This window comes from Tiliqua scincoides, chromosome 1, assembly GCF_035046505.1.
Source record: "Tiliqua scincoides isolate rTilSci1 chromosome 1, rTilSci1.hap2, whole genome shotgun sequence".
In the NCBI taxonomy this organism is placed as follows: domain Eukaryota; kingdom Metazoa; phylum Chordata; class Lepidosauria; order Squamata; family Scincidae; genus Tiliqua; species Tiliqua scincoides.
The window spans coordinates 201805825-201830322 of record NC_089821.1 but is presented as its reverse complement, the minus strand read 5'-3'; the positions used below and the strand labels follow the sequence as shown (position 1 = coordinate 201830322).

Here is a 24498-nt window from a genome sequence, read left to right as displayed (position 1 = left end):
CAGCTAAGAAAGAACCGGTTTCGACCAAAGAACTGAAAAGTAAGGATAATTTTTAATTATCTTTTTACACCTCATTTTTCATCTCACTCAGTTTTAAAACTGCTTGTTCCAATACACTCAAATTACAGTTATTAAAATTGCAAGAAAATGCAAATAAGAAAATGGAGACACCATTTATAATTCTAAAATGACATGTTTAGACTTCAGCTGCCTCTTCCATTCCAAATCAATTCACACTGTATTCCAGTTCCATATAAATAAGTGGAAAAAGCAGCAATTTCTTCGGGAATGAAATGTCAACTGTGATCTTAACTGAATGTGCCCTTTGTGGCCAGGAGATGGCTAGAAGAGGAGATCAAATATGTACATCAGTTTTCTACATGACAGGCTCAAAGGCTGTCAGACCCTTGAATAAATGCAGTCAAATCTCTAATCCTGGCTATTTGGCAATCTTCATTTGGGATTACATTGGAAATCAGTAGAAGTTACTGCGGGATTTCCAGATGACACATTTTTTGTGCAGGTACAATACCTGAGTTTCTTAGAATTAACTCTCTCCAGTGTCAGTGTCACTGTGTTCTCATCCTTACATAATAGAAGGAAGTGAAGGTTGTTCTTGGGCAAATAGTCTCCTTGGTGAGAGATATGTGGGAGCAGGAATTCTCTCCATGGTTGTAAAATAATACAGAAAAAGGAAATTTTTTAATTTCCTTAATTAATTTATTTATTTAATGAATTTAATTTGATGTCTATTTAAACACGTTTCACAGCACAGTAATATTATTCCACATAATCCAGTGTACCTAGGATAGTAGCACAACTACAATTCAGATGACACCCCTTATCCCTAACTTGCGGAACAGGAAGGAATCACATTTTCCCAGCAATTCAATATTTTAGTTTGAAATGAGTGCAGGGAAAACGTGATGCCTCTGACACAGGTACACCACTTGAGGTAAATATCTGGATCCCTCAAAGCAAAGTGGGTAACAACTGCACATTCTCAGATGGCATGTTTATGGGTGGCATATTTATGGGTGTGTGATGTGTATATGAGTGTGATACATAGGAAGGAAACAGGGTTGCTGATTTAATTTTTAGATCACAGTCCAATCTTTGGGGCTAACTAACTTCCAAGAACTGTGGAGGAAATGGGAGAAGAGCAGAGATGCTGCCATGGAACTTTTGCCCATTTTTTTTCCTAAGAGAGTGTAACAGGTTGGCAAGAGAACCAATTTGCAAAGATAGACTATGCTCTAAGTAGCACCATGTGCAACAAATAGTAATCCCAAATAATACACATCCTTGTTTTCACCACAATATGACTCTAGTAGTATCCTTGCGGCTGTCATGAGCATTTCAGTGCAGGCATTGAAATGTACATCAGATGTACATCCAGATGTTTCATTTTAAGTGTGCATGCATGGGACATCATTTCAACATTGGTGGGCCCCTTAACTGAACTGAACCAGACATTCTGGTTATTACACAACCCTACCTGCTGCTGACATTGGCCATAAAGCCTTTAAACCTCTTGACCATACTGAACTATATAGTGAGAGAATCTAGCACAGCCATTTTCAACCACTATGCTGTGGCACATTGGTGTGCTGCAAGTGGTCCATAGGTGTGTCACAGGAATTTGGGGGAAAGGTCATTTATTAGTACAGCCAGTGGGGGATAAGACCCCCACACTGGCAATATGGAGTGCCTTGTCAATTATCAAAAAAGTTATGGTGTGCCTTGACAATTTTAGTGGCTTGTCAGTGTGCCATGAGATGAAAAAGGTTGAAAATCGCTGATCTAGCACAATTCCAGTTTGTCCTCTGCTTCTCTAATTCTTTGCTATCATCAGAAAGCCATATTAGCATAAATATTTGCTGTTATTGGAGTGTGCTCTTAGATCTGTTGGCCAGATTGCAACACTCATATTGACTGAGTGGTGGGGGTTGACCTAAGTGGGGGTGCAAGTGTAAGAGGCATTCTGACCTCTGCCAACCCCTGGTGCCTGATGTGGCTTTTGGGTGAAGATCAGGCAGTAAAGGTCTTCTGTTTTGGAGCAGGAATAGTTGGGGTAGACTGCAATATATGTATTATCCAGTTCAAACGATTACATTTTGGGGGCAAATTTGCCTAAAAAAATGTTAAAGCATAATCTCTCTTTCATGACCCCCGTGCTGAAAGCTGACTGTTTTGGAGCAAACAAAATTAAGGGGAGATTAAAGGGGGAGGGGCTATAGTTCAGTGAAAGAGCCCCTGTCTTGCATGCAGAAGGTCCCGGGTTCAATGCGGCACAGAATAATTCTTGCCTGAAATCCTGGAGATTTCAGTCCATATCAATCCATTTCAACAGCGCTAAACGAGAAGGCCCTTGATGGGACTCAGTATAAGGCGGATTCCTAGGCTCCTACTCATTGCACTGCTCTTAGCAGCAGAAAATAATCACCTGAACTTCCTGATATCCCCTCAAAACCGCTTCGGTCTACAACTGCTGCTTCCTTTCTGGATCAAACTAGACGTCAGGGCCAGGCCAGATATAAAGTGAACAATGCTTCAAGAGTGGGTGGTGGTGGGAGAGGCAGATTCTTGGTCTGCTCCACCTCCATCCAGCCTGCTATGTATACAGATGCATCAGTTTGTTTTCCAAATGCTTTCAGCAAGTGGGAAGAGGATCACTTGCTTCCCTACCTGCTCACATTGCTCCTTTCCCCTGCAGACCCTCTAAAGTTCCAGGGACTGCAGAAGAATGAGACATGTGAGGGGGTAGGGCAGCTTGTTGATGCTTCATGCACTGGAAAAAATTGTAATGTTTAAAGGGACACATAAGGAAGGAACAATGTGAGGGGTTGGGGAAGTATTCACTTAGGGCCCAATCCTATCCAACTTTCAGTGCCGGTGCAGCTGTGCCCATGGGGCGTGCACTGCATCCTATGGTGGGGAGGCAGTCCCAGAGGCCTCCTTAATTTATGGGAACTCTTGTTCCCTTACCTCATGACTGTATTGCAATTGCACCAGAGCTGGAAAGTTGGATAGGACTGGGCCCTTACCTGGCTCCTTCCTTGTTGTCCTTTTAAATGAACATAAGAACATAAGAACAGCCCAACTGGATCAGGCCATAGGCCCATCTGGTCCAGCTTCCTGTCTCTCACAGCGGCCCACCAAATGCCCCAGGGAGCACACCAGATAATAGAAAGTGAAGGGCATACTAGAAGTTCCCAGCACTGCCCACACTTTCTGTTTTGTCATGAGAATCACACAGGAAGGGTTGAGGTGAGTAGCTCTGATTTTTCTCTTTGTCAGGGGTGGGGGTGGAGCAGCATCAGGTGGCGATTTCTGTTTGGCTGTCCCTCCTAGCACACACACAAAACCATGGGCTTGACCTTTGAATTCTTGTCATTCTTAACAAATAGTATGGTGTGTGTGTGTGTGTGTGTGTGTGTGTGTGTGTGTATGTGTGTATGTGGGTAACCACAGCAAGGTTAGGGAGACTTTAGTATATAGCCCCTGACATAGATTATTATAAAATCTTATAATAGAAGATTTTAAAACTATAAGTAGTCATGGATCTCATGATTAGGTTAGGAATCGCATCAGGGCTTAAATGGTAAAGTTGCCCCTACTCGAGTTGCCTGGCATTTCACATAGCCTCTCCTCACAATTTGTTGAGAAGACGAAGATTTATGAACCCATGCCTTTGAATGCACTTCCCTGTGCCCACTGTGGCGACTGTTATATAGTGGGTCCATGCGAATAAAGGAAGGCATAGAGATAACAGCTCAATACGTTTATTCCATCTTCAGAACAGGACCTGGCAATGATCTGAATGAATCTGACACAAGGCAAACACCTCTGGCTTTTATACCCATTAGCTCCGCCCAGGCTCCCCATGATTGGTGCAATTGAAACATGAACTAGTGGGCCAATCGGATGGTAGGATTTTGATCCTTCACCCGATTGGCCAGCCATAAGTCTGGGCCAATTTATACATAACAGCGACCCTACACTTTCTCCATCCTGAAATGTGTATGTTGCAATTTTGATTAAAGCATGTAATTAGATCAGTGATTTTCAACCTTTTTCATCTCACGGCACACTGACAAGGCACTAAAATGGTCAAGGCACACCACCAGGTTTTTGACAATTGACAAGGCACACCATGCTGCCAGTAGGGTCTCACATCTCCCATTGGCCCTATTAATAAATGACCTTTTCTCAAATTCCTGTGGCACACCTGTGAACCACTCGCGGCACAGTGGTTGAAAATGGCTTAATTAGATAATTAGATAATGAGTGTCGAAAAAGATGAAGTAATGCCCCTCAGAAGAGTAAACATAAGCACATGATTAGATATCTCATGAAACATTTTAATATCCCACTTAATGACACACTATAATACTATTATTCTTTCAAGGAGTGGTAACTAGCTAGAACACTAGTCCTTGTTAAGAGCTTTTAGAAAAGCCTGTATTTCTGATCTTCTAGACAGGTTTGTCTTGGTGACTCCAGTCTACATTACAGAGTCAGAAAACACTGTGGTAATTTTATTTTGGACTTTCTTAATCCAGAGAAAAGAAAACGGATGTGCAGAAGTCAAACACAGAGGCTGGTGTCAGGCAATCTTTTGTTACAGTACACATCTATTCATGGAGCTGAAAAAATAGCTCCAAAGACATGATGGCAAGTGATACAATAAGAAAATCACATTTTCTAATGATGGCAATTATCAAGCGATTCCAAACAACCATTTTTGTTCATTACTTTTTCCATGCCTTTGATTTAGTAGAATACCAATGGGCACTTTGTTTTTAATAACCTTCTTTCTCTTGTTTCCCATCAGAGAGATGCTGAGGGGAATATTTTTCATCTGTATTTCCCTATTTTCATTATGGAATGCTTTATAATAATTGCTTTAATTTGTGCTCATTTTAAGAGCCTGCAAAAGCTCCTGCAGCCCCACCAGCAGCCAAAACAGCTCCTGCAAAAATAGCGGCACCAGGTAAATGATTAAATTCTTCCTTTATTTTCCCTTGTATTTAATCATCCTTTGAAGTTACATGCCTTTCATTGAATCATAGCACCATCTGCTGGGTTATACAAGAGTATATTCTTGGTGTCAGGGAAAAATATATCCGTGCCCCATTGTTGCTAACGGTATGTTTCAGGAGCTCTTAACATGCGATATAGACGTCTCTAAGACAAAAAATGAATAAATCTTCCTTGCTATAGTTAAGACTAAACTAAAAGATGATTTAGTTGGCAGGATTGTTCTGTAGACATGCAGGTTCAGTTTCTTGGATAACTCTATGATGGAAAAAATACAATGGGGAAAAGAGGGGTTACCCAGGGCCTGCTGTCCTGCCATCTTCTAATGGCTGCTGGGCTCTTCATCCTACTCATTACAGCAGGTGTGTCATGAGAATCAGATAAAACTTGTGAAAAGGAAAAAGCTTCATTAGGTGTTTTTTTTTTTTTTTAAATTCAGTAGTATCCTGTACTGAACAGCAGAGTATTCAAGGGAGGTGGAATGGTGCTAAATAAGTGTAAAAACCAATGCAGGCATGGATCTGGTGCTTGTAAATAAGAGGTAACAAGTGCTGAACTCTCAGCTTCCCTGTTACACTGACTAGAAAATTGCAAGTGGTTATGGGCAGCCCAATGCTGATCTGTCTGATGTTCAGAGGAGCTGTGGCACCAAAATGGTGACTGCTGCATCCTGAGTCTGCTGGCAGCTCCTCCAGGGAAGGGGAAATTTGTCCCCTTCCCCTGGGTAAGGGTGCAGCCCCCGCAATGAGGCGACTCAAGTCTGCACCATCTGTTCTGGATCCACACGGGGTTCTGGAGCCGGTGGAGCCTACTTTCCTCCTGCCCTTCTCTATCAAATAATCAAATCTATCAAATAATGAACAGTATATTTGTGACAACAGTCCAGTTCTATGTTATCAAAAAAATAAAATTATTCTGATATGTACTTAAATTACTGAACACTCTTCTGCATTCAGATTATCCATGTTTAATCCAAAATTAGATGAACCACAGTGTTAAACTTTTTGCTTCCAACTAATATGCAAAGGAAGGAAAAAAGGAAGTTAGAAAATAATCTTCTTCCCTTGATAGCACAAGAAAATCACTGCAGACCTACATACATTTTTCTTCATGCACAACCTATAAATCCTTGTTTTATGAAAAGAAGATCCTCCATTTATAACTGTATTTTTTCTCTGAAAGTATAACATTGACATGTAACGGATGTTTGGGGTAGTTTTATTAGCACTTCTCAGATGAATGAAGATGTCTTCAAAAGAATTACAGCTACATTATAAAGCAATTACTGTATGCTGTGAAACTCTACTATGATCCATACTTGATAAATGAATGATTTTTCTTTTCTTTTTTTAAGTTTCCAAAACTTCCAAACCAGTGATAGCTAAGCCAGCAGAAGCAAAGCCTTCAGTAGGTATGACCCAATACCTCTATATTTGACATTTTATCTATAGAGTCTATACCAAGATTTATCAATATTAAGCTAGAACAGTATGGGACTCAAAGTGAGCTGTTTTTGGAAACAGAATTTGCTAAGATGGGGGGAGCTAGCAAAAAAACTCAGTTCTTTTTCTCAGCTTGTAAACACTGTGGATATTTAAATGACTGAAACATTTGAAAAAAAGAAGTAAATGTTTAGTGAAACGTTTAGTGGAGTTATAGTAAAAAGCAGAGCAGCGCTACAATGTTCTGGTCACAGGGACAGGTATTTGGACATATTGAATCCACCTTTATCTCAAATATCACTTGTTCACAATCCTCTTACAAGAGTTCTCAGCTGTTGTAACACACCACACTCCTTTGCTCTTCCAACTCCACTGCACGCAGCTGCCTGAGAGTCTCTTGAGGTTTCCTCACTGAACCTTCACCTCTCTTCTGCAAGCTTGCCTTTCCTGTGAAGAAGCCTTTGGCACACCATGCAGTGCAATGATATGCATGTCTGCTTGGAAGTAAGTCCCATTGTGTTGAGTGGGGCTTACTCACAGGTAAGCATGCATAGGATTGTAGATGTAGTCCTTATTGTAACTAGCAGCACAATCCTATGCATGTCTACAGAGAAGTAAGTCCTATTGGATTTGGTGGGACTTGCTCCCAGGAAAGTGCATCCCAAGTTGAGTATGTGTAATTAAAACAATAGCATATATTTCCCCACAACTGCCTCCTTTCCTGGTCTGTCCCTCTGATTCCTCCTTCATGTAAGTTTCTAGATTGTTAATGTTTTGGGGCAGGGACCTTCTTTTTAGACTATGTGAAGTGCCATGTACCTTTATGATGCTGCTATGATGATGATGATAAATTCTGAGGATCTAATGATCATTAAGTTAAAAATACCTTTTTTAAATGACTTCAAAATTACCTTTTATACATTGAAATCTATTTTATATCCAGGAGATGGCTATGATATCATGACTGATGTTTCTTAGCAATAAAATAGAGTACTGTACTGTCTAATGAATGTGGTAGTGACACTTCTGCATGAATCAGGTAGGGGGAGTAAGCTAGCTGTGAAACAAATTCTGAAGCAAATCTTTGTAAAAATGAGAACAAATTTATAACAAGGCCATAGAAATGGTGATATTGACATGTTCACTTCAAAAGATTTAGTTCTAAAATGACCTTGGCAAAAAAAAAAAGAGGCTATTTTGTTACCAGACATAGTTCAAGGTTTTTAGGAAATGACTGACCCATTAAACCTAATGTGTAGAAACAAACAAAAAATATACTTAAATTTTAGTGCATCACATTTAGGAAGCAGATCAAAGCTGAGCTGTGAATCATGATGTCAAAATTTTGCCACTGCGCTGAACTTAGTAGATATCCTAAGGCAGTGATGGCGAACCTATGGCATGCATGTCACAGAGGGTACTCAAAGCCCTTTCTGTGGGCACGCGCGCCATCGCCCCAGCACAGAGTTTCAACTCTGAGTTTGAAGCCCCAAAAAGCCAAGGGGCTGGGTTTTTGCGAGGGTGTCGGGTGCACCACCGGCAGCAGCGGCTCTGGAGGCCCAGTGGGGTGTTGACTGCAAGGGCAGGTGGAGGTGGCTCTCCATGGGGAGTGGACTCTGTGCCCAGCCCCCTCCTGTGCCCCCGGGCTTCCTTGGCCGGAGCGGGTATGAACTGACAGCGCCGGGACTTGGCACAAGCTGGCTGCTGGGCTGAGTGACCGGCTGTTGGGGGCTGCTGTCGGTTGCCTTGGTTGGTCGGTGGGTCCATGGGCGGGGTGGTCACTGGAGCACCTGCCCCCACCATGAACTAGCAGCAGCTGGCCATCCGGGTGGAGATCCAGCGCTTAGATCCAGGTGCACATCATCTCCATCGAAGCTGGGTTGCCGCTCCTCAGTCGCTCTAGGGCTCTCTGTCCTGGGGACGTTCACTGGCTGCCTGGGGGCTTCATTCCCGCAAATTGGGCATCAGGTGGAAACACACTTGCCTGGGAGTAAGTCCCACTGACTATAATGGGTAGTGGGACATACCCTGAATAGACAGGCATAGGCTTGAGCTCTGAGGCTGCAGTCCTGACCACACTTTCCTGGGAGTAAGCCCCACTGACTATAATGGGGCTTACTTCTGAGTAGACAGGCCCTTAGAACCCAATCCTACCCAACTTTCCAGCACCAGTGCATCCCAAGGTAATGGACCAAATGTTCCTATACATTAAGGAGGCTTCTGTGACTGCCCCCCCCACCACCACAAGAAGCAGTGCATACTTCATTGGCACAGCAGCAGCAGCACTGGAAAATGGGTAGGATTGGACCCCAAGTCTGTAGTTGTCCTCGTTCCACCCCCACCTCTCTTTCACTTGGGCATGAATCTGGTGCAGGCTTTCTCAGAAGTAAGCCTTTTTTCAATGTAAACTGAATTCTGAGTAAAGTGTAACAGGATCACTCTGCACATTCCCTGTTCAGTTGTGCCTGCTGCCCTATTCCTTTGCTGTTGTATTTATACAGGGGGTGGTAATAAGTTATTGTCGGGGTTCCCCTCCTCCCCAGCTTACCCAGGGAGGAGGCTTCTGGACCAGAGCAGAGGCAGCAGCCTTCCCAGCCCTCTCAGGAACAACCCTGGCAACTCCAGGTGAGAGGAGGTGGGAGGGAAACAGAGAGAGGAAGGGGAGGAGTTGTGGTAAGCCCAGGGAAGGGCAGGCCCAGAGACAGGCCCTTTTTATACCATCCCTGTGAGGGAAGGGGAGGGGCCAAAGGGGAGGGGTCTGCCCTACATAAACCTGGAGGCCAGGGATGACAAGGCAGTTAGGAGTTAGAAGAGCAGGCAGGAGGATCTGCTGCTAGTAGCCCCTGCTCCTGACTAATGAATGCTGCCAACCCAAAGAGGGGGAACTGGGTGATGCAACCCCCCTTCTTGTGGGGAATGAGTCTGAGGCCTCCACAAGGGGTCCCCCTTGGAAAGGCCGGGCGGGCCCTCCCCTCCCCCACAGGGAGGCCTCACAGTTATAATAAGTATTTATGCAGCACTTCAAAAATGTTGCCCTGTTGTCTTGTCCATACCTGCAGTAACTCTCAGGTAGGTCAGTATTATTATCCTCCTGTTGCAGATAGCCACTATTATCTTCCTGTTGCAGATAGTTGACGTCTCTTAGCCACTACACTACATTTGCTAAGGTTCATTTCTCCCTAGTGAGTGGAAATGCCCTTCTTATTCAGTGTAACTTTGGTAACTTCCTTGTGTTTAACCTTGTCTAATAGGTGCCTGGGCAAAAAGTCATCTTTTAAAGTAGGGGAAAGCAACTGTGTACCCTCTTTACCTGTGTGAAACACTTGAGAAGTTAGAAGAGATGACAAAGGACAGCACAGTTAGTTCTGAAAATGAAATCCTTAAAGTGTGGAATTCTCTGCCAAATAATTTTAAGTCAATGAAAGCACTTGGGATTGCTTTGTTTGGCTCATCTTATGCTTGTGAGCAGCTGTTTTCAGCTTTGAATGATATCAAATCTGACACCAGAAACAGACTAACAGATGACCTGAGTGCTACATGTGTTGCTCTCAAACTTACAAAGTATGAGCCAAGGTTAGACAAATTATCAGCATGTGTACAACAGCAAAAATCACATTAATGGTTCAAAAGCAGGCCAAATGCAAACTTTGACCTTTCAATAAAAAGTTGTATCATTGAAAGCTCTGTTATTGTGTTTTTCTTTAAAGACAAAAGATGTTAATGTATGAGTTGTTTTTTCTAAACTAAAACCTCAGTATTCAGGTTAAATTGCCTTGTTGGCACTTCGCAATAAATAAGTGGGTTTTGGGTTGAAGTTTGGGCACTCAGTCTCTAAAAGGTTCGCCATCACTGTCCTAAGGCAAGCCACTATCTGTCAGCCATTGCCCTTCATTTGCAATACTGGAATTGCCCCTCAAGGTGGCAGTGGTTGGTCAGCACAGCAGGGAACCAAGAACAGGTACCAACCTTGGCTGGATATCTGCAGCAGTACCTCTGTTTCAAGGCAGTTTACTCTGAGAAATAGCTTCAAGGTCCATTCATTATTGCATCGGCAGCCAGCTGATTAACTGCACATTTGAGAATGCACATTTGAGTGCTTGGTGATGATCAGAGCTCTCTTCACTTGTTACTGTGCTTTAGTTTGACATTCTCCTTCATGATGTTGCCTTTCATGATGTTGCCTTTCACTGGAATTATGAGGGGGAAAGGTTGGGGAGCTTTTAACGCTAACAAACTCCACTTCCTGACTTCTTAGCCAAGGCCCCTCAGTCTTTAGTAGCTACAGGATTGTGTTGCTTCCAGCTTCCTCCAAACACAACTATTCACTGCGTTTGATTATTATCCCTCCTTCAGAACCTGTGTACTTTGCCATGCATTCTCCAAGCTCTTCTTGCTTTTGAAATTGAGGGCCACTCTTTCATTATGTATGATGATCAGACATGCAGCATTCCCCCTTCACTTGGAACTTCTTTATAAGTTATCAAAGTATTCCAGTCCTTCAACATATAGTACTTGAGTTTTTTCCCTTTGTTGGTAGAATAGAGGTTTTATCCTGTGCCTAATGAAAGTTGAAAGTGAGGAAACAATGCCTTAGAAGCTCTTCACTTGTCTCATTTTATGTGAGAATAAATGACATTGTAACGACAATCTTTTATATCAAGGATGCGAAAGCAAGTGGAGTTCACTGTACTTTCCAACAATTGCATAGCAAGCAGAGATAGTGCTCAAGGGGTGCAGCTGAAATAGTTAGGCACTATGGAAACAAGGACCATGGATTCATGATAACAATCCTATGCAGGTGCAATTTGAAAGCTTTCTGATGCTCAGAGTTAATATGCTCCCAGAGGTCTATTATGACCTATAGAACTGGCTCGCTACGATTTCTGTACAGAGTCCTCACCTATCAAATATTTATGCCTAATAAAGGTTTTGTTGACTGTTGACTGACTATAGAACTGGCTTTACAGCCAGTTTGATTTCACATTTAAGGTTCCTGTGAGACCAGGCTAAAAGGAAACATAAAACAGAATAAGGGGAAAGAAAGATGTGCTAAAAGGTGCACAGAAATATGGAGATTATGTTAAAACAGAATCCAATTTATGATAAACAATGATAAATGATTGCATCTCATGAATTTACCCGCATGATGTCCCCATACCCGCAAATTGCCCCCATACCACCCCGTCTTCCATTTTACCTTGGTTACTGGAGCACCTGGCTAAGTCTAGTGCACGCACAGAACATCTAGCGATTTCTGTCATTAGCTCCATCATTGCGCACTGCTTACATCATTGCAGAGCCATTAACAGCAGCAGATCAACAGATCTGCTATCATAAATGGCCCAGAGGATTAGATCATAACTGTGTTAAATCTGTTGCATTTGTTTCTTTTTGTGTGCTTACTTTTGCTAGAAAAAAAGGAATTTTCATTGTGGCTAAATTAGAAGAATGTTGTGACATTTAGGGCACAGTCCCAACCAGGTCTACTCAGAAGTAAGTCCTAGTTTGTTCAATGGGACTCTCAGGAAAGTGTGGTTAGGATTGCAACCTTAATGTCACATAAAAATATTGTTATAATGTGAAATATTTATTTTTGCATCTTAATTTTTAATAAATCTAGGGTTAAGATGGGTTAATATGGTCGTTTCTATCTTGCAAAACTTACAACATTTTAAAATATAAATATGTTGTTTTTATAGCTCTTCCACTGTGTTAAATTAAATGTTCCTCTAGCAAATGAACTCTAACCTTCAGAGAAGCACAGACAAATATCAGGGAAATGTGACTATTCTCTCATGTCATTCTGTGCTGATCAAAAAGGAGAGTTTTACCACGAAGAAAAAAGCACTTAGGGGCAGAAAACACTCTGAACTCCAAAATAGACAAATTGCAGGTTTTGTTCCTTTTCCTTTGTAGAACCACATAAGAAACAGAAGCCAATAGAAACTGGTAAGTTAAGTTAAACTGGAATTAAGTTCCATTTAATTCGAAGTAAATGTGTATCATACTTAATACATGACATTAGATATTTATAAACAAATATTACTGGCTTCTTCATATCAACAGACTGCATAAGTATGTCTAGAAGTGGGGGAGTTTCTGAAGCAGATAATGCAGAGGGACTAAATTTAAAAACTAATAAATGTTGCAACTGTAAATATTGCCAGCTAGCAGACTTTCGAAGGTGATGCTGTTCACTAAGTCTATCAAATGAAAAAAAAAATTCCCTGATCCTGATCAATAAGTTGATCTAATGTAAAAATTGCCCTATCAGTCCAGCTCCTCCATAGAAAAGATTCCCTATTAATCTCTAAAATTGGATTCATCCATAACATTAATCTACAGTGGGAATAGGGATCAAATTCAAACTTCCGTGCCATCATATTCCAAATATACCTAGCTGAGATTACTGTCACAGGTCCTTGTCGATTACTAACATATTTAGACCCCAGTGCTACCCATTTACACAATGGACATTTCTAACATCACCCATGATGGTATCTCACTCTAAGGATCAAATTAGATGTGTGCATAGTTGTGCAATGTAACCAGTTGAAGAGGGTTAATTTTCTTTGAACAAATACAGGTGGGGCCACTATATCCACAGATTGTGTATCCCTGGGTCTGGCTGAACACGGGTCCCCCAGGCCCATGTTCAGCCAGTCTTAGCCCAACCTGAGCCCTCCAGAGGTGACCGGAGCTATGGTTGCCTTTGGAGATCTTTCTGAAGCCCACAGAGCCAGCATGTGTTCGCCTGCTGCCTCTGCAGGCTTCTGAATAGCCATTTCAGGCCAAAAAAAGTGACTTCCCATTTCCCTGGAGGGTTTCCCCAGGCCTCAGAATGTCTTATCTGGCATAAAAACTTCACTTCTGGTTTCCCTTGGGAAACCGGAAGTCACTTTTTCAGCCTGAAACGGCCATTCTGAAGACCACATAGTAGGCGGATACACACTACCTCTGTGGGTTTCGGAAAGACCTCCTTCAGAAAGCACAACTCTGGTCCCCTTCGGAAGGCTTATGGGGCTGAAAATCATGGATTTGGTTATCCATGATTTTCAGTGTCTGCAAGGGGTCCAAGAACAGATCCCCCGCAGATACTAAGGCCCCACCTTTAGCTACAAGAAGGGCAAAGAAACATGACTAAATCATGACAAGAGGTATGGGGGTTAGCTTTTGTTTTTTTAACAGCAAGAAGTAGGGCATCCGTGAAATGTCTCAAAGTCACATTGGCAGGGGTAGAGGAGCTTTACTGTGTTGTCCCTGGTGTAGGTTTGAATTCAGTCACACCTGCACATGTTAATTTTAAATTAAAAGATATTCAATTGAAAGCCAGAACAAATTTTTTTCTTCTTCTAAAAACAACGTGAGGGGGGATGATTTGGATTAAATTCATGTTGGGGCAAAGTACTACAGCTGTCTTACTCTTTACAATATGGACTTGCTGCATTTCACGGGTACTGTTCTTGCAATTGTAAAACAAACCAAAATATCTAGACAGCAACCTGGTCACATTGTATTCTGCATGCCCATCTATTTGGCACTTAAACTTGCTAATAGCAGAGTTGAAAAAAAAATCATCTACCTAGTTTTTATCTTTGTGTGTGTGTTTTTCAGCAAAGCTCCCAAAGAAAGACGTGCCTATTAAAGTGTCTGGTAAGATGCGTGTGGTTATTATAGAAATACAAAAATTTAATTATAGACATAAATTAACAGTCCAATCCTAATGTAATGTTGTGCCAGTGAATGACTCCCTGCGTTGGCTTCAAGTGTCACAAACATGCCATCAAGCGTGTTTGTGGCTACTCAAGTTGGCTGAGCCAGCACAAAACATGCGCCGGCCTGCCGATGCCAGATCTAGTTCCCATGCCAGCTGGCACAGGTGCGTGCTGAGTGGCATGAAGGTGGGAGAGGGTGGCAGGAGGATAGTGTGGAGGTGGGGAGTGGATATTTCAGGGTAGGGAAGAGGGAAATTGGGGAGTATCAGGCCCAGGAGGGGGTTGGGGTCAGTGGCAGCAGTGCACTCTCTAGCCTAACCCCCAGTCCTGGGCCAAGGAGCCCTAAACAGGCTTCTCGAATGAGCACCAGCTAAATAGCTGGCACAGATAGGCACAGAGTAGCTGCATAGGCAGGAAAAATATTCCCTTACCCCAAGTTGACCTCCAGCCTGCTCATTACATGTGCTGGATACATGTTGAATTACACATGCATAGCCCTATAAGCAGACTCCTAAGCTTTTTAAAGTGAGTTTTAGAGAGTTGGGAGAGTCCAAAAGGAAGGGAGAAGTGGGGGAAGAAACGGGCAAGCAGAAGAGCTGATGAGAGGAGAGAAAGACTGGGGAATACAGGAGGCTGCAGCAGAGCAAGGAGAGGGAGTGACCATATGGGGAGAACTGGGATGAGAAGAGAAATAGTACCAGAAGGACTGGAAGGATACAGGAAAAGAGGGAAGGAGACAGAGGCCAAGTGGGGAGAAGAAGAAGGGCTAGGGTCAGGAGGTAAGAGGGGAAGAGACATGTAGGGGTTAAGAGCGAGGGGGTCAACAGGCTGCTAGCAACAACCTTGAACTGCCTGTCAACAGCTAAGGTCTGGGGAGTGCAACCTCTAGCCCGGGGATACGACAAACCTGAGAAGGTACCCAACCTGTACTACCAAACCTGCTAAGCACCCTGCACTGGGCATGGCCTTTCTTGGCAGGCAGGTTCACTATCCCAACAAAAGGAACTCATGGTGAGTGGCAGGACCCTGGTGCATGGAACAAGGAGAAGAAGGAGACAACACCCAGCGCTCTCTCTCCTTTCAGTTATTGTCCCACTGGGTCTTCTTCATTGGTTTCTCACTTTTTCTGTCTCAGTTTTCTTGTTTTCACTCATATATTTGCTTGTGCCCCCTTTCTTGTGTGTTTTGATTATTATTTTTTTATTTTTGTTTTAATTATTTAAAACTAAAATTAATTTAATTATTTTGATTTAAATGTTCTTTTACCTGTTTTAAATGGCTGTTCACTTTTGGGGACCAAAGGTCTGTGATATAAATATTTTAATTAAACAAGGGCAGAATCCTAACCCACTTTCCAGCAGTGACATAAGGGCCATGCAGCTCCGAGGTAAGGGAACAAATATTCCCTTACTTTGAGGAGGCCTCCGTGAGTGACACCCAACTACAGGATGCAGCACATGCTCCACTGGCACAGTTATGCCAGTGCTGGAAAGTTGGTTAGAATTTGGGCCAAATTGTCCAGTTTTCTTGTAAGGGGACTGTACCTTCTCAGTATACTCAATGCAAATTGTTAGCAAGTGTAGCATTTCCCATTCAGAAAGCAGTCTGGGAAACGGAGTCATCATGTGTGGGACTTTGAACTGCAGCAATTGTCCATAGTACCGCATGAATAAATCAAAAGGAAAATATGCTAACATGTTGTATTTTACAGTCGCAATAGAAATTTATATTTCAAAATAATGCAAGCTGTTTATTTTTTGTTATGGGTGTGAACTATTACTCTATAGTAAACTAGTAAAGCAGCAAACGTGTGTGGTGTGCGTGTGAATTTATGTATTTGTGTATTGATTTACATATGCCACAGTGTGTCAGCCATTTAGATTAGTCACTGTTAGACACCCCCCCCCCCCACACACACACACCTTAGTCTTGCTCATCTATGTATTCATCGGCACGCTGAATATCTCTGAGAACTGACAGGAAAGTTACTTATACTATACTTGAGATCCCTTGGCTTGGAAGACCTGTATATAATGCTATTTAACACTTGAGATCCCTTGGCTTGGAAGACCTGTATATAATGCTATTTAAGCAGATGGGATTTATTTTCATACAATAGAGTCTCATTTTATTTTGCAGTGACACAAGAAACTCGTAAGCCAAAAGGTGAGAAATGAAATGTTACACTGTGTGTAAAATAATACAGCCTCTCACGGTCTTAGCGTTCTGCCTTCTCCTGAGTCGGAACACTGGCCCACATTGCCCAGTATTGTCTGCTGTCTATGGCCAAAACAAAGAGCCCTGTAGCACCTTAAAAACAAACCCATTATTTCAGCATCCCAGCTCTGTCACCTGAGCTCCTTTTAAAATGCCAGGGACCTTCTGCATGCAGATGAAGTGCTCTGTGACTGATCTGTCAACACTCCCTTTAAAATGACTCTGATGGGATTGGAACCCGCAATTTAGGAATATCTTTCAGGAACTTGCCAGCTTCTCTTCTGCCTCCTAGAGACCCATTTGTGTCACAGTGTCCCTACTTACTGTTGTATATAGCATGATCTGCATAAATACTTGTTATTTTATTCTGCAGTGTCAACAGAAGCTCATAAACCAAAAGGTCAGTTTAAAAGTTACAGTAAAATTGAAATATATTACATGTTATCATCAGTGCCTGACCAGGTCCATGGGCAAGGCCCTATGGAAGATGAGTTGTAGATGCTTCCATGCTCTGTAATCATATAGGAAACTGGGTCTGTAGTGCTGCATGGAGACCTTACCTCCATGCAGCACTGCTGGGAGGAATCATAGAGACCATCCCACTCCCCCCACCCCTGGCCAGTGGTGCAGTTATACACCCAACACAGGTTGAGGCTCCATGTGCATGCCATTTTTAGAAGCAGCCGCCATCCAATACAGTGGGCTCTTCAAGGGCAGCTGAGATGTCAGTACATACATAGCAGGGAAAATAATAAACCTCACTAATTCTACTCTACTACATGCCTATACACACTTACATAATCCTTCCTTCCAGATGTTCAGAGAAGCAGAATCTCCCTTTGGCATTCGCCAACCCCAAAGGGGACCAAGAGCTAAGCCTCAGTGCAGCTTTATCTCACCCCCCCCCCACCAATCATCATTTCACAATCTTGCTGAGTCATGCTTGTCCCACTTAAGCTCTTCAACCAATCATGCACTTGGGTCCCTCTCGATCCAATCAGAACCCCTGCATATACTTTTCTTACCTGTCGTGATCTCATCAATTGCACCTGTGTGTTATCTCCGGGCCCTGGTGCTGCCCTTCTCCTTCCCAAGGCCATCTGGCCTTCTGAATTTCTCCTACTTTCCACTTCAAAGTTAACTCTTCCTCCCCCTTCCTGCTGCTTCACACCTTTTCCACTCCATCACTCTGCCTAACTATGCAGTTCTAACTTCAAAGGCATAGCTTCTTTTCCCATGTTTACCCTCTATGTTAAGTACTCTCCCTCAGTTACCTGTCCCATCACCCTCTTATATATTAAATAATCCCTTATAATTCCAATTATAGGCTTAACTCTTGGTCCCCTTTGGGGTTAGCAAATGCCAAAGGGAGATTCTGCTTCTCTGAACATCTGGAAGGAACAATCATGTAAGTGTATATAGGCATGTAGTAGAGTAGAATTGGTGAGGTTTATTATTTTCCCTGCTATGTATGTACTGACATCTCAGCTGTCCTTGAAGAGCCCACTGTATTGGGTGCCAGCTGCTTACGTTACTAACCTCAGTTACAATAAAGAACTTTTTTCTTGGATTCTGGTGAGTGTGCATTCAAAGGTGGGATGGGATGGCTCAGGAGAACCCAGGGGCTTGCGCGGGCAAGCAGCAAAGGGAGCTGGGGCGGCCCAATCCCTTCACACCAGAGGCAGACTGGAATGCTGGCTGGGAACCCTTTGGGCAAGGATTGTAAAGTCAACCTCAGCTTAAGGTGGGCATTGTGATAAAGAAATTCTTTGACCCCTGTGCCAGGGGTTGATGAAGATAAGCATGGACTGACAATCTACTGCTTGAAGTCAGGGTGGACATGCTCAGATGGAGAATAGACATGGCTGTCTCTCCAAGAAAAGAGCCTACGCTAAAAGAAAAGAAAGTTAGGACTGGTGTTTTCTCTAAGCTGCACAGTTGTATAACCGAGCAGCTGGAATTGAGACCCTGTGCAGCTTAGTTCTTTGATGATTGCATCATTGCTGAGCACTCTGGAGCTGCCCCCATGCAGCTCTGTTAGGACTCTGCTCAGTTCCTGTAATTTTTGCAGAGAATTTGGGTTAGGACCCTGTACAGGTTATCTGTATTGAACTAGTACTGTGGCCTATCTATAATCCAAAATGCTTGTCTTGTGTCTTAGTGGGTGCACTTGGGAAATGAGGCTTTACTCAGCTACTGAGCATGGTGTAGCAATTTTCAGAAGCACAAAGAAGAATCTAATACTGAGCAAGCCCATAACTTATAAATATACGACGAAGCAACCACAACTAAACTGCAACTTGTAGTTATCTAATCATTGGTATTAAAAATACTCTACACTTCTTTTCAGAACTTTTTAATGGCCTGATAGAGTTTCAGTTCAGCAGTTGGCCCATAGCTTCCTTATTCACCATGTTTCTTGTACTTGTAATTCACTCCTTGAAACAACATCACTTTGTAGGGTGAAAAGTCTTCCGCTAATGTGAGTGCAAGAGTTCACAGCACTAAGGCAGTCCTCCTATATTATAGTTATCTGGAAGAAAATTTCATTGTATCAGTGGAGCTTATTTCTGAGTTGAAATGGAAAAGATTGCACTATAAAGTCCCAATGCTATCCACAGGAGATGCTGGCAGATGGGGAGGTGCACCAGCGTATCCCGCATTCTGCCATCACAGCTGCCTCTACAGAAGTCTGCAGACTGTGCCTGCCAGTGCAAAGGCCAAAAGGCCACGCTCTGTGAGCAGCACTGTGCAGACCAGCCGTGGGTCTCCAGGTAGCTAGTGGGTTGCAGAGGACACTGCATCAGTATCCCTTGGGTAGGATTGCTCTGTAAGTCATTTTCTTCTACTCACTGTTCTTTGGATCAAAGTCATTATCAGTACTTGGTGAATCAAACAACATTTATACTTGGAATACTATTTATTTCTGAGATTTAGGGTACAATAAACTAGAATCACCTTGATGACTTATCACAGAAATTCATTCTATATCAACTTTCTTCCATCACTCTGACGTGTATTTCACAGTTCTGCGTAAATGTGGTGTCATCAGTAAGATATCCCCCCCAAAAGCATTTTTGTCGTAGTGTTCCACATATATTTTTAATGTATGTCATTATTTGCCAATATCCAGGTGGTTGACAACCTTCAGTCTCCAATATCCAAAATGTCCAATATTCTTACCATTATTTTAAGGCCCAGTATTATCCAATATTATCATTAACAAGTTCAAAAATCAACTGAACAGCTATTTGAGTCATTATTTCAACAGTTCATTCTCCATTTCACTTCTATTCTAATTTTGCAGAAGTTGAACGAGCCAAGGAAAAGCCTTCTGCAGCTGTGACTAAAAAAGGTAAGACCTTTAAAGCCCTTCATGCATTGCGGCCAGGTTATCTGAGGGACTGCCTTCTCCCATATTTTCCAACCTGCCTTCTTAGCTCATCTGAGAAGGCTTTCCTGCGAGTGCCGCCTTTCCCCCAAGTCAGGGGGATGGCAGCATGGGGGTGAGCCTTCTCAGTAGTGGCATCACAGTTATGGAACTCCCTACTGGGGGAACTCAGATCTGCACCCTCCCTCATGGCGTTTTAGTGAGGGCTCAAAACCTTTTTGTTTCATCTGGTGTTTGAGTGATGGGTTGTCTGCCTCCTGTGCCTCTATAGCAGATCCTTGAGTGTAAATAGTTTTGCCCTCCTCCAATTGTTCGTGTGTCGCCCCCCCCCCCAAGTTTATTCACTGTTTTTACAGATTGTATTTTTTATCTATAAATTGTAAGCCATCTTGGGCATCTGCTCCAGCAAAGGGAAGGTAGGAATGAATGAATGAATGAATGAATGAATGAATGAAAACAGGAATTATTTAAAATCTACTTGTCATTCACTTTCATTTTGGGCACACCATGAATGGGATTGCAGGAAGCAGAAAGCAGACCTTGGTGTCATGGATCTTGAGGTCACTCTGATAGCTCAGTGAAAATGCCCTTCGCAAAGGGAAATGGTGCCTGGAACTGCCCTTCTGGCTGCTACTGTCCTCGCATGATGTGCATGCTCACATCCTCTGCAGGTGGACATACCACCACCACCTCCACCTCAGCTGAGAAGGGGCAACAATGGTGTTTGTGGTCATCATTTCAGCTGACCTGCCACCATCTTCTCTGCAAGTGAAGCAGAGGGGCTGACAATAGTGGTGGCAGAGGTAGCCCTCTAAGCCACTGCTACCTACATCCTTCTGGCGGAGGTGGCAGTAGTTGGCAGTCTAATAAGACTATTACCATTGCCGCTGTCATCTCTCTCCTATGTGAATGAGGAGGAGGACGTGGCAGCAGCAATAATGAGAATTATGATAATATCAGCAGTGATGCAGCTGCTGCCCCTACTGCCTTCTCTCTTTCCTGCTTACCTGCTTCTTCTTCCAGGGTCTGACGCAGTGTTCTACCAGCCTGGCAGAGTGTGGTGGAATAAGGAAGCTGAGAGAAGCTCAGGTGGGATGGTTCTCCCAGCTCCCTTCATTCTATTTCTATTCTATTTCAAACTGTTGATTGGCAGAACTGGGAAGAACAGGTATGGAGCAAATGAGGTCAAGTGAAGCAAAGGTGATAGATGAGTGAAGGGTGCCACATGCATCTATCCACCACCTAATGCAATCTGCCTCACCTCATCCCTGGGCTGACCCTGCATCAATCCAATGTGCAGCCACTGTGAAGAAGACAAATTCCATGCTAATATTAGGAAAGGGGCTGAGAAAAAGACTGCTGATATTATAATTCCCCTATACAAATATATAGTGCTTCCACATTTGGAAAACCTTGTACAGTTCTGAGTGCCACTCCTTGAAAATGAGATTGAAGAGCTCAAAAGGGTACAAAAGAAAGAAGCCCAGATGGTCAAAGTCTCACCCTCCTTATGAGGATTTGGAGTTACAATATTTGGGGGGTTTTTGTTTGGGGGGAAGGCAATTAAGGGGTGGTGTGATTGAGGTAAAGAATTAAGAAACCTGTTGTCCATACCATGGACTTGAATCTGGTTGCCCCAACCAATGACAGCTATTTAAAAATAAAATGGAGAAAGCGAGGGCAAACAGTGCGTTTAACACAATGCTCTCAGGATTGTCAATTAGCATTGATAATGATTATGTCCAAGACTGTCTTTTTCCTGATTCTCTGTGCAGCTGTACTAAGCTCTAATCTACCTGTAGATTTCATGGAAGACAAAAATAATTTAACTGTACAATGTTACAACTTCTGTAAGGGAGTCAGATCAAATCATTGTCATGATAGAGCTGGGTTGCTTTCAAGTATGCAGCAAGCATTTAATTCTTTGAAAAAGCTTGTGTTGGTGTGCACCACACTTCTTGTGACTGGAAGTTTTACATAAGCCTTATCTTTGTTGTGCAGCAATACATGAAAAGAAAGAAGACAGACCATTGAAGGCAGTGGAGCAAGGTAAAAAGAAACTCTGAAGCTGATATTATCTACCATACAGGTGAAAATACATCACATTCAAATAAGTGGACAACCTTGAATTTGTTACTTTAGTTATCGCTATAACTTGTCTTTTCTGTCTGTCAGTTCTGGATGGAAGGCAATTTGCATGTAACAATGAAACTACGCAGAGATGGAAAGTAAACTCTAATTTCTGCAAGTCTTCAGGCTGCCTTCTACATGGTCAACTTTGTGCTATGAATTTTTTAAAAGCATTCTTTTCGAAAGCATTTTGTTGAAAACAACAATAAATTTATTGGTCTTTCTTTAAGGTTTCCCCAAGAATCTTGTTTATATATAGTGAGGCAACCATGTGTCATGTCCACATCACATTGCTGCAATTTGTCTCTTAAAGATAAGGTATTCACACCTCCAGCATTTAAACTAGCCCTAAGCTTCTCAGGAAACCAAAAGTGTGAAGATTTATAGCACAGGCTCAAGAGGTAAAATATTTCTAAGCGACTCCCTTTTCTCAAGACACAGAACAAGAATGGATAATATAGACCAGGGGTGCTCAATAGGTGGATCGCGATCTACCGGTAGATCACGAGGCAAAATGAGTAGATCATGGAGTGCCGACCCCCCCCTTCAGGTGCTTCTGGGAGGAAACGCTGGGAGTAAGGCCCATTGTACTCAATGGGGCTTACTCCCAGGTAAGTGTGGCTAGGATTGCAGCCTCACAGCCTAATCCTAGGCATGTCTACTCAGGAGTAAGTCCTGTTATACTCAGTGGAGCTCAAGGTACACAAATATACATTGTACACATAAATGTTATATGTTATGATGGCGCGAACATTGTAAAAAAAACTCTGGTAGATCTCCGGGCCTTGCTGGGTTTCAAAGTAGCTCTCGAGCCAAAAAAGTGTGAGCACCCCTGATATAGACTATAATAGCAAAGATACAACATTCACAAAAATGAGCATTTAAGGAGCTTACAGTCCAAGCCTATCTAAACCTCTTCTGGCTGATGCAGTTACACCAGTGGAGTACAGGCTGCATCCTGGGATTCAATTGTTTTTATTCCTTACTCTTTCCAGTTAACTCTTGTTTGTCCAGACGCAGCTAATTGCAAACATTTCTTTCACTTTCCACCTTTTAAGGCTCTGTAACTGACCTTCTAAGCAAAGTCACTGAAAGTAAATGTGCCTTTTTTCCTGCTTGCTTGTATTCTTTAATAAACTGTATCTTCTTTTGAAAAGCTCAGTCTTGTGGTTACTGGTAGCTGATTTTTGAGGTTGTTTCTGAGGTTGTTGAGATTCTGAGGTTGTCTGTACTGCTCACTCACATAAAAAATGTCAGGCACTGCTAAATTGGACCTCTCATTCTAGACGTATCAATATTTCCCTCAATTTGAGTCTGTTTGCGTGTGTGTGTGCGCGTGCATGACACATACAGGAAGACACATGTATGTGTGAAAGACCAATGTTAGCAACAAGGGAAAGAACAGGTTTGAAAGGCAGAAAGGTGAGGAGTTAAACAGGACAAGCGACAAATAATGGCACAATCCTATTGAAACTTTGCACCAACCGAGCAAGTGCTTCACCAGCACATGCTGACATAAACATGCCCCAAAGCACATTGCAGTAGCACACCAGTAATGCTCCAATCCTGTGGGCCACTTACATGAGTGAATGTAACTATCTGCTGCCATAAGTCACCTTGCTACACTGTCATTGCATGCTATGGAGCTGCCAACCAAAATGGCTGGAGGCTGCATGCATGCACCAAAACTGCCCAGATGCTCTGCTGATGCAGGTAATGTGGGGATGGTTCATGGAAGATTTGGGGGGGATTGGGGTGGGGAGTGGGTTGAACGAGGGGGTGGGAGGGGGCAGGAGGGGGCAGGAGGGGGTGGATCTCAGCAGCAGTCATATATGCCAGACCTATCCTCTTTTCTTGCCTGGACTTGCTCCCCTTGCTCTCCTTGGACTTACACCAGCAAAATAGCTGGTGTATGTCCAAGGAAACTCATTAGTGATCAGGCAGCCTACTGGAAGATAAGTAAAAATGTATTTTTACTTACCTCTCACTGGGCTGTCTGATCATATACACCCCACCACTGCATGCAGTGCATGCTCTGTTCATGCAGCTGCATGGTGAAAGATAGGATTGGACCATACATTACACAATGGTAAACATGGTTTAACATGGCAAACCTATCTCTAGTGAAATAGCATGAAATTACTAGTTATGTAGGGAATTTGATAGTGCTTTTTCTTTCCTTCTTTTTCAGACAGATCAAAGCCCAAAGAAGCAAGTAAGTCATTTATGAACCTTGTATGTCACTTTAGCCCAGAAGCAGGTTTTTGGCATAAGTCTCCCATTAACTTACCTAGTTTTAATGCATGCCCACATACCTTGAAGATACACTACAATCAGCATACATGCTATAAAAAATAAAACAGAACAAACAAATCCCACAGGACTTTGTTAAATTTATGAAAACCTGTTGGAGAAACAATCCATTGCACCCCAGACATTACAGTAAAAAGAAAAGTGGTGTAAGTTACAGCATGCACAACGACCAATACAGTTGGCAATGTAATTCTCTACAACAAACTGAGACGGCGGAATGAATCGAAATAATGTAAACTAGTCATCA

General features: G+C 42.7%; 1 protein-coding gene across 12 annotated transcripts in view; it reads left to right on the top strand.

The window, feature by feature from the left end:
* The window catches only part of TRDN (triadin), a 193009-nt gene that overhangs the window by 125472 nt on the left and 43039 nt on the right, over positions 1-24498 (top strand). For 10 of the 12 annotated variants that reach the window (XM_066614016.1, XM_066614000.1, XM_066613983.1 and 7 more), the window contains 10 exons: positions 4-39; positions 4931-4996; positions 6398-6454; positions 12402-12434; positions 14100-14138; positions 16340-16366; positions 16791-16817; positions 19725-19772; positions 21810-21857; positions 24130-24153. In XM_066614016.1, the coding sequence (XP_066470113.1) occupies positions 4-39; positions 4931-4996; positions 6398-6454; positions 12402-12434; positions 14100-14138; positions 16340-16366; positions 16791-16817; positions 19725-19772; positions 21810-21857; positions 24130-24153 (405 nt within the window). Of the gene's footprint in view, positions 1-3; positions 40-4930; positions 4997-6397; positions 6455-12401; positions 12435-14099; positions 14139-16339; positions 16367-16790; positions 16818-19724; positions 19773-21809; positions 21858-21983; positions 23095-24129; positions 24154-24498 lie in introns of those variants that run through there. The other 2 variants (XM_066614041.1, XM_066613964.1) reach the window with 2 other exon arrangements.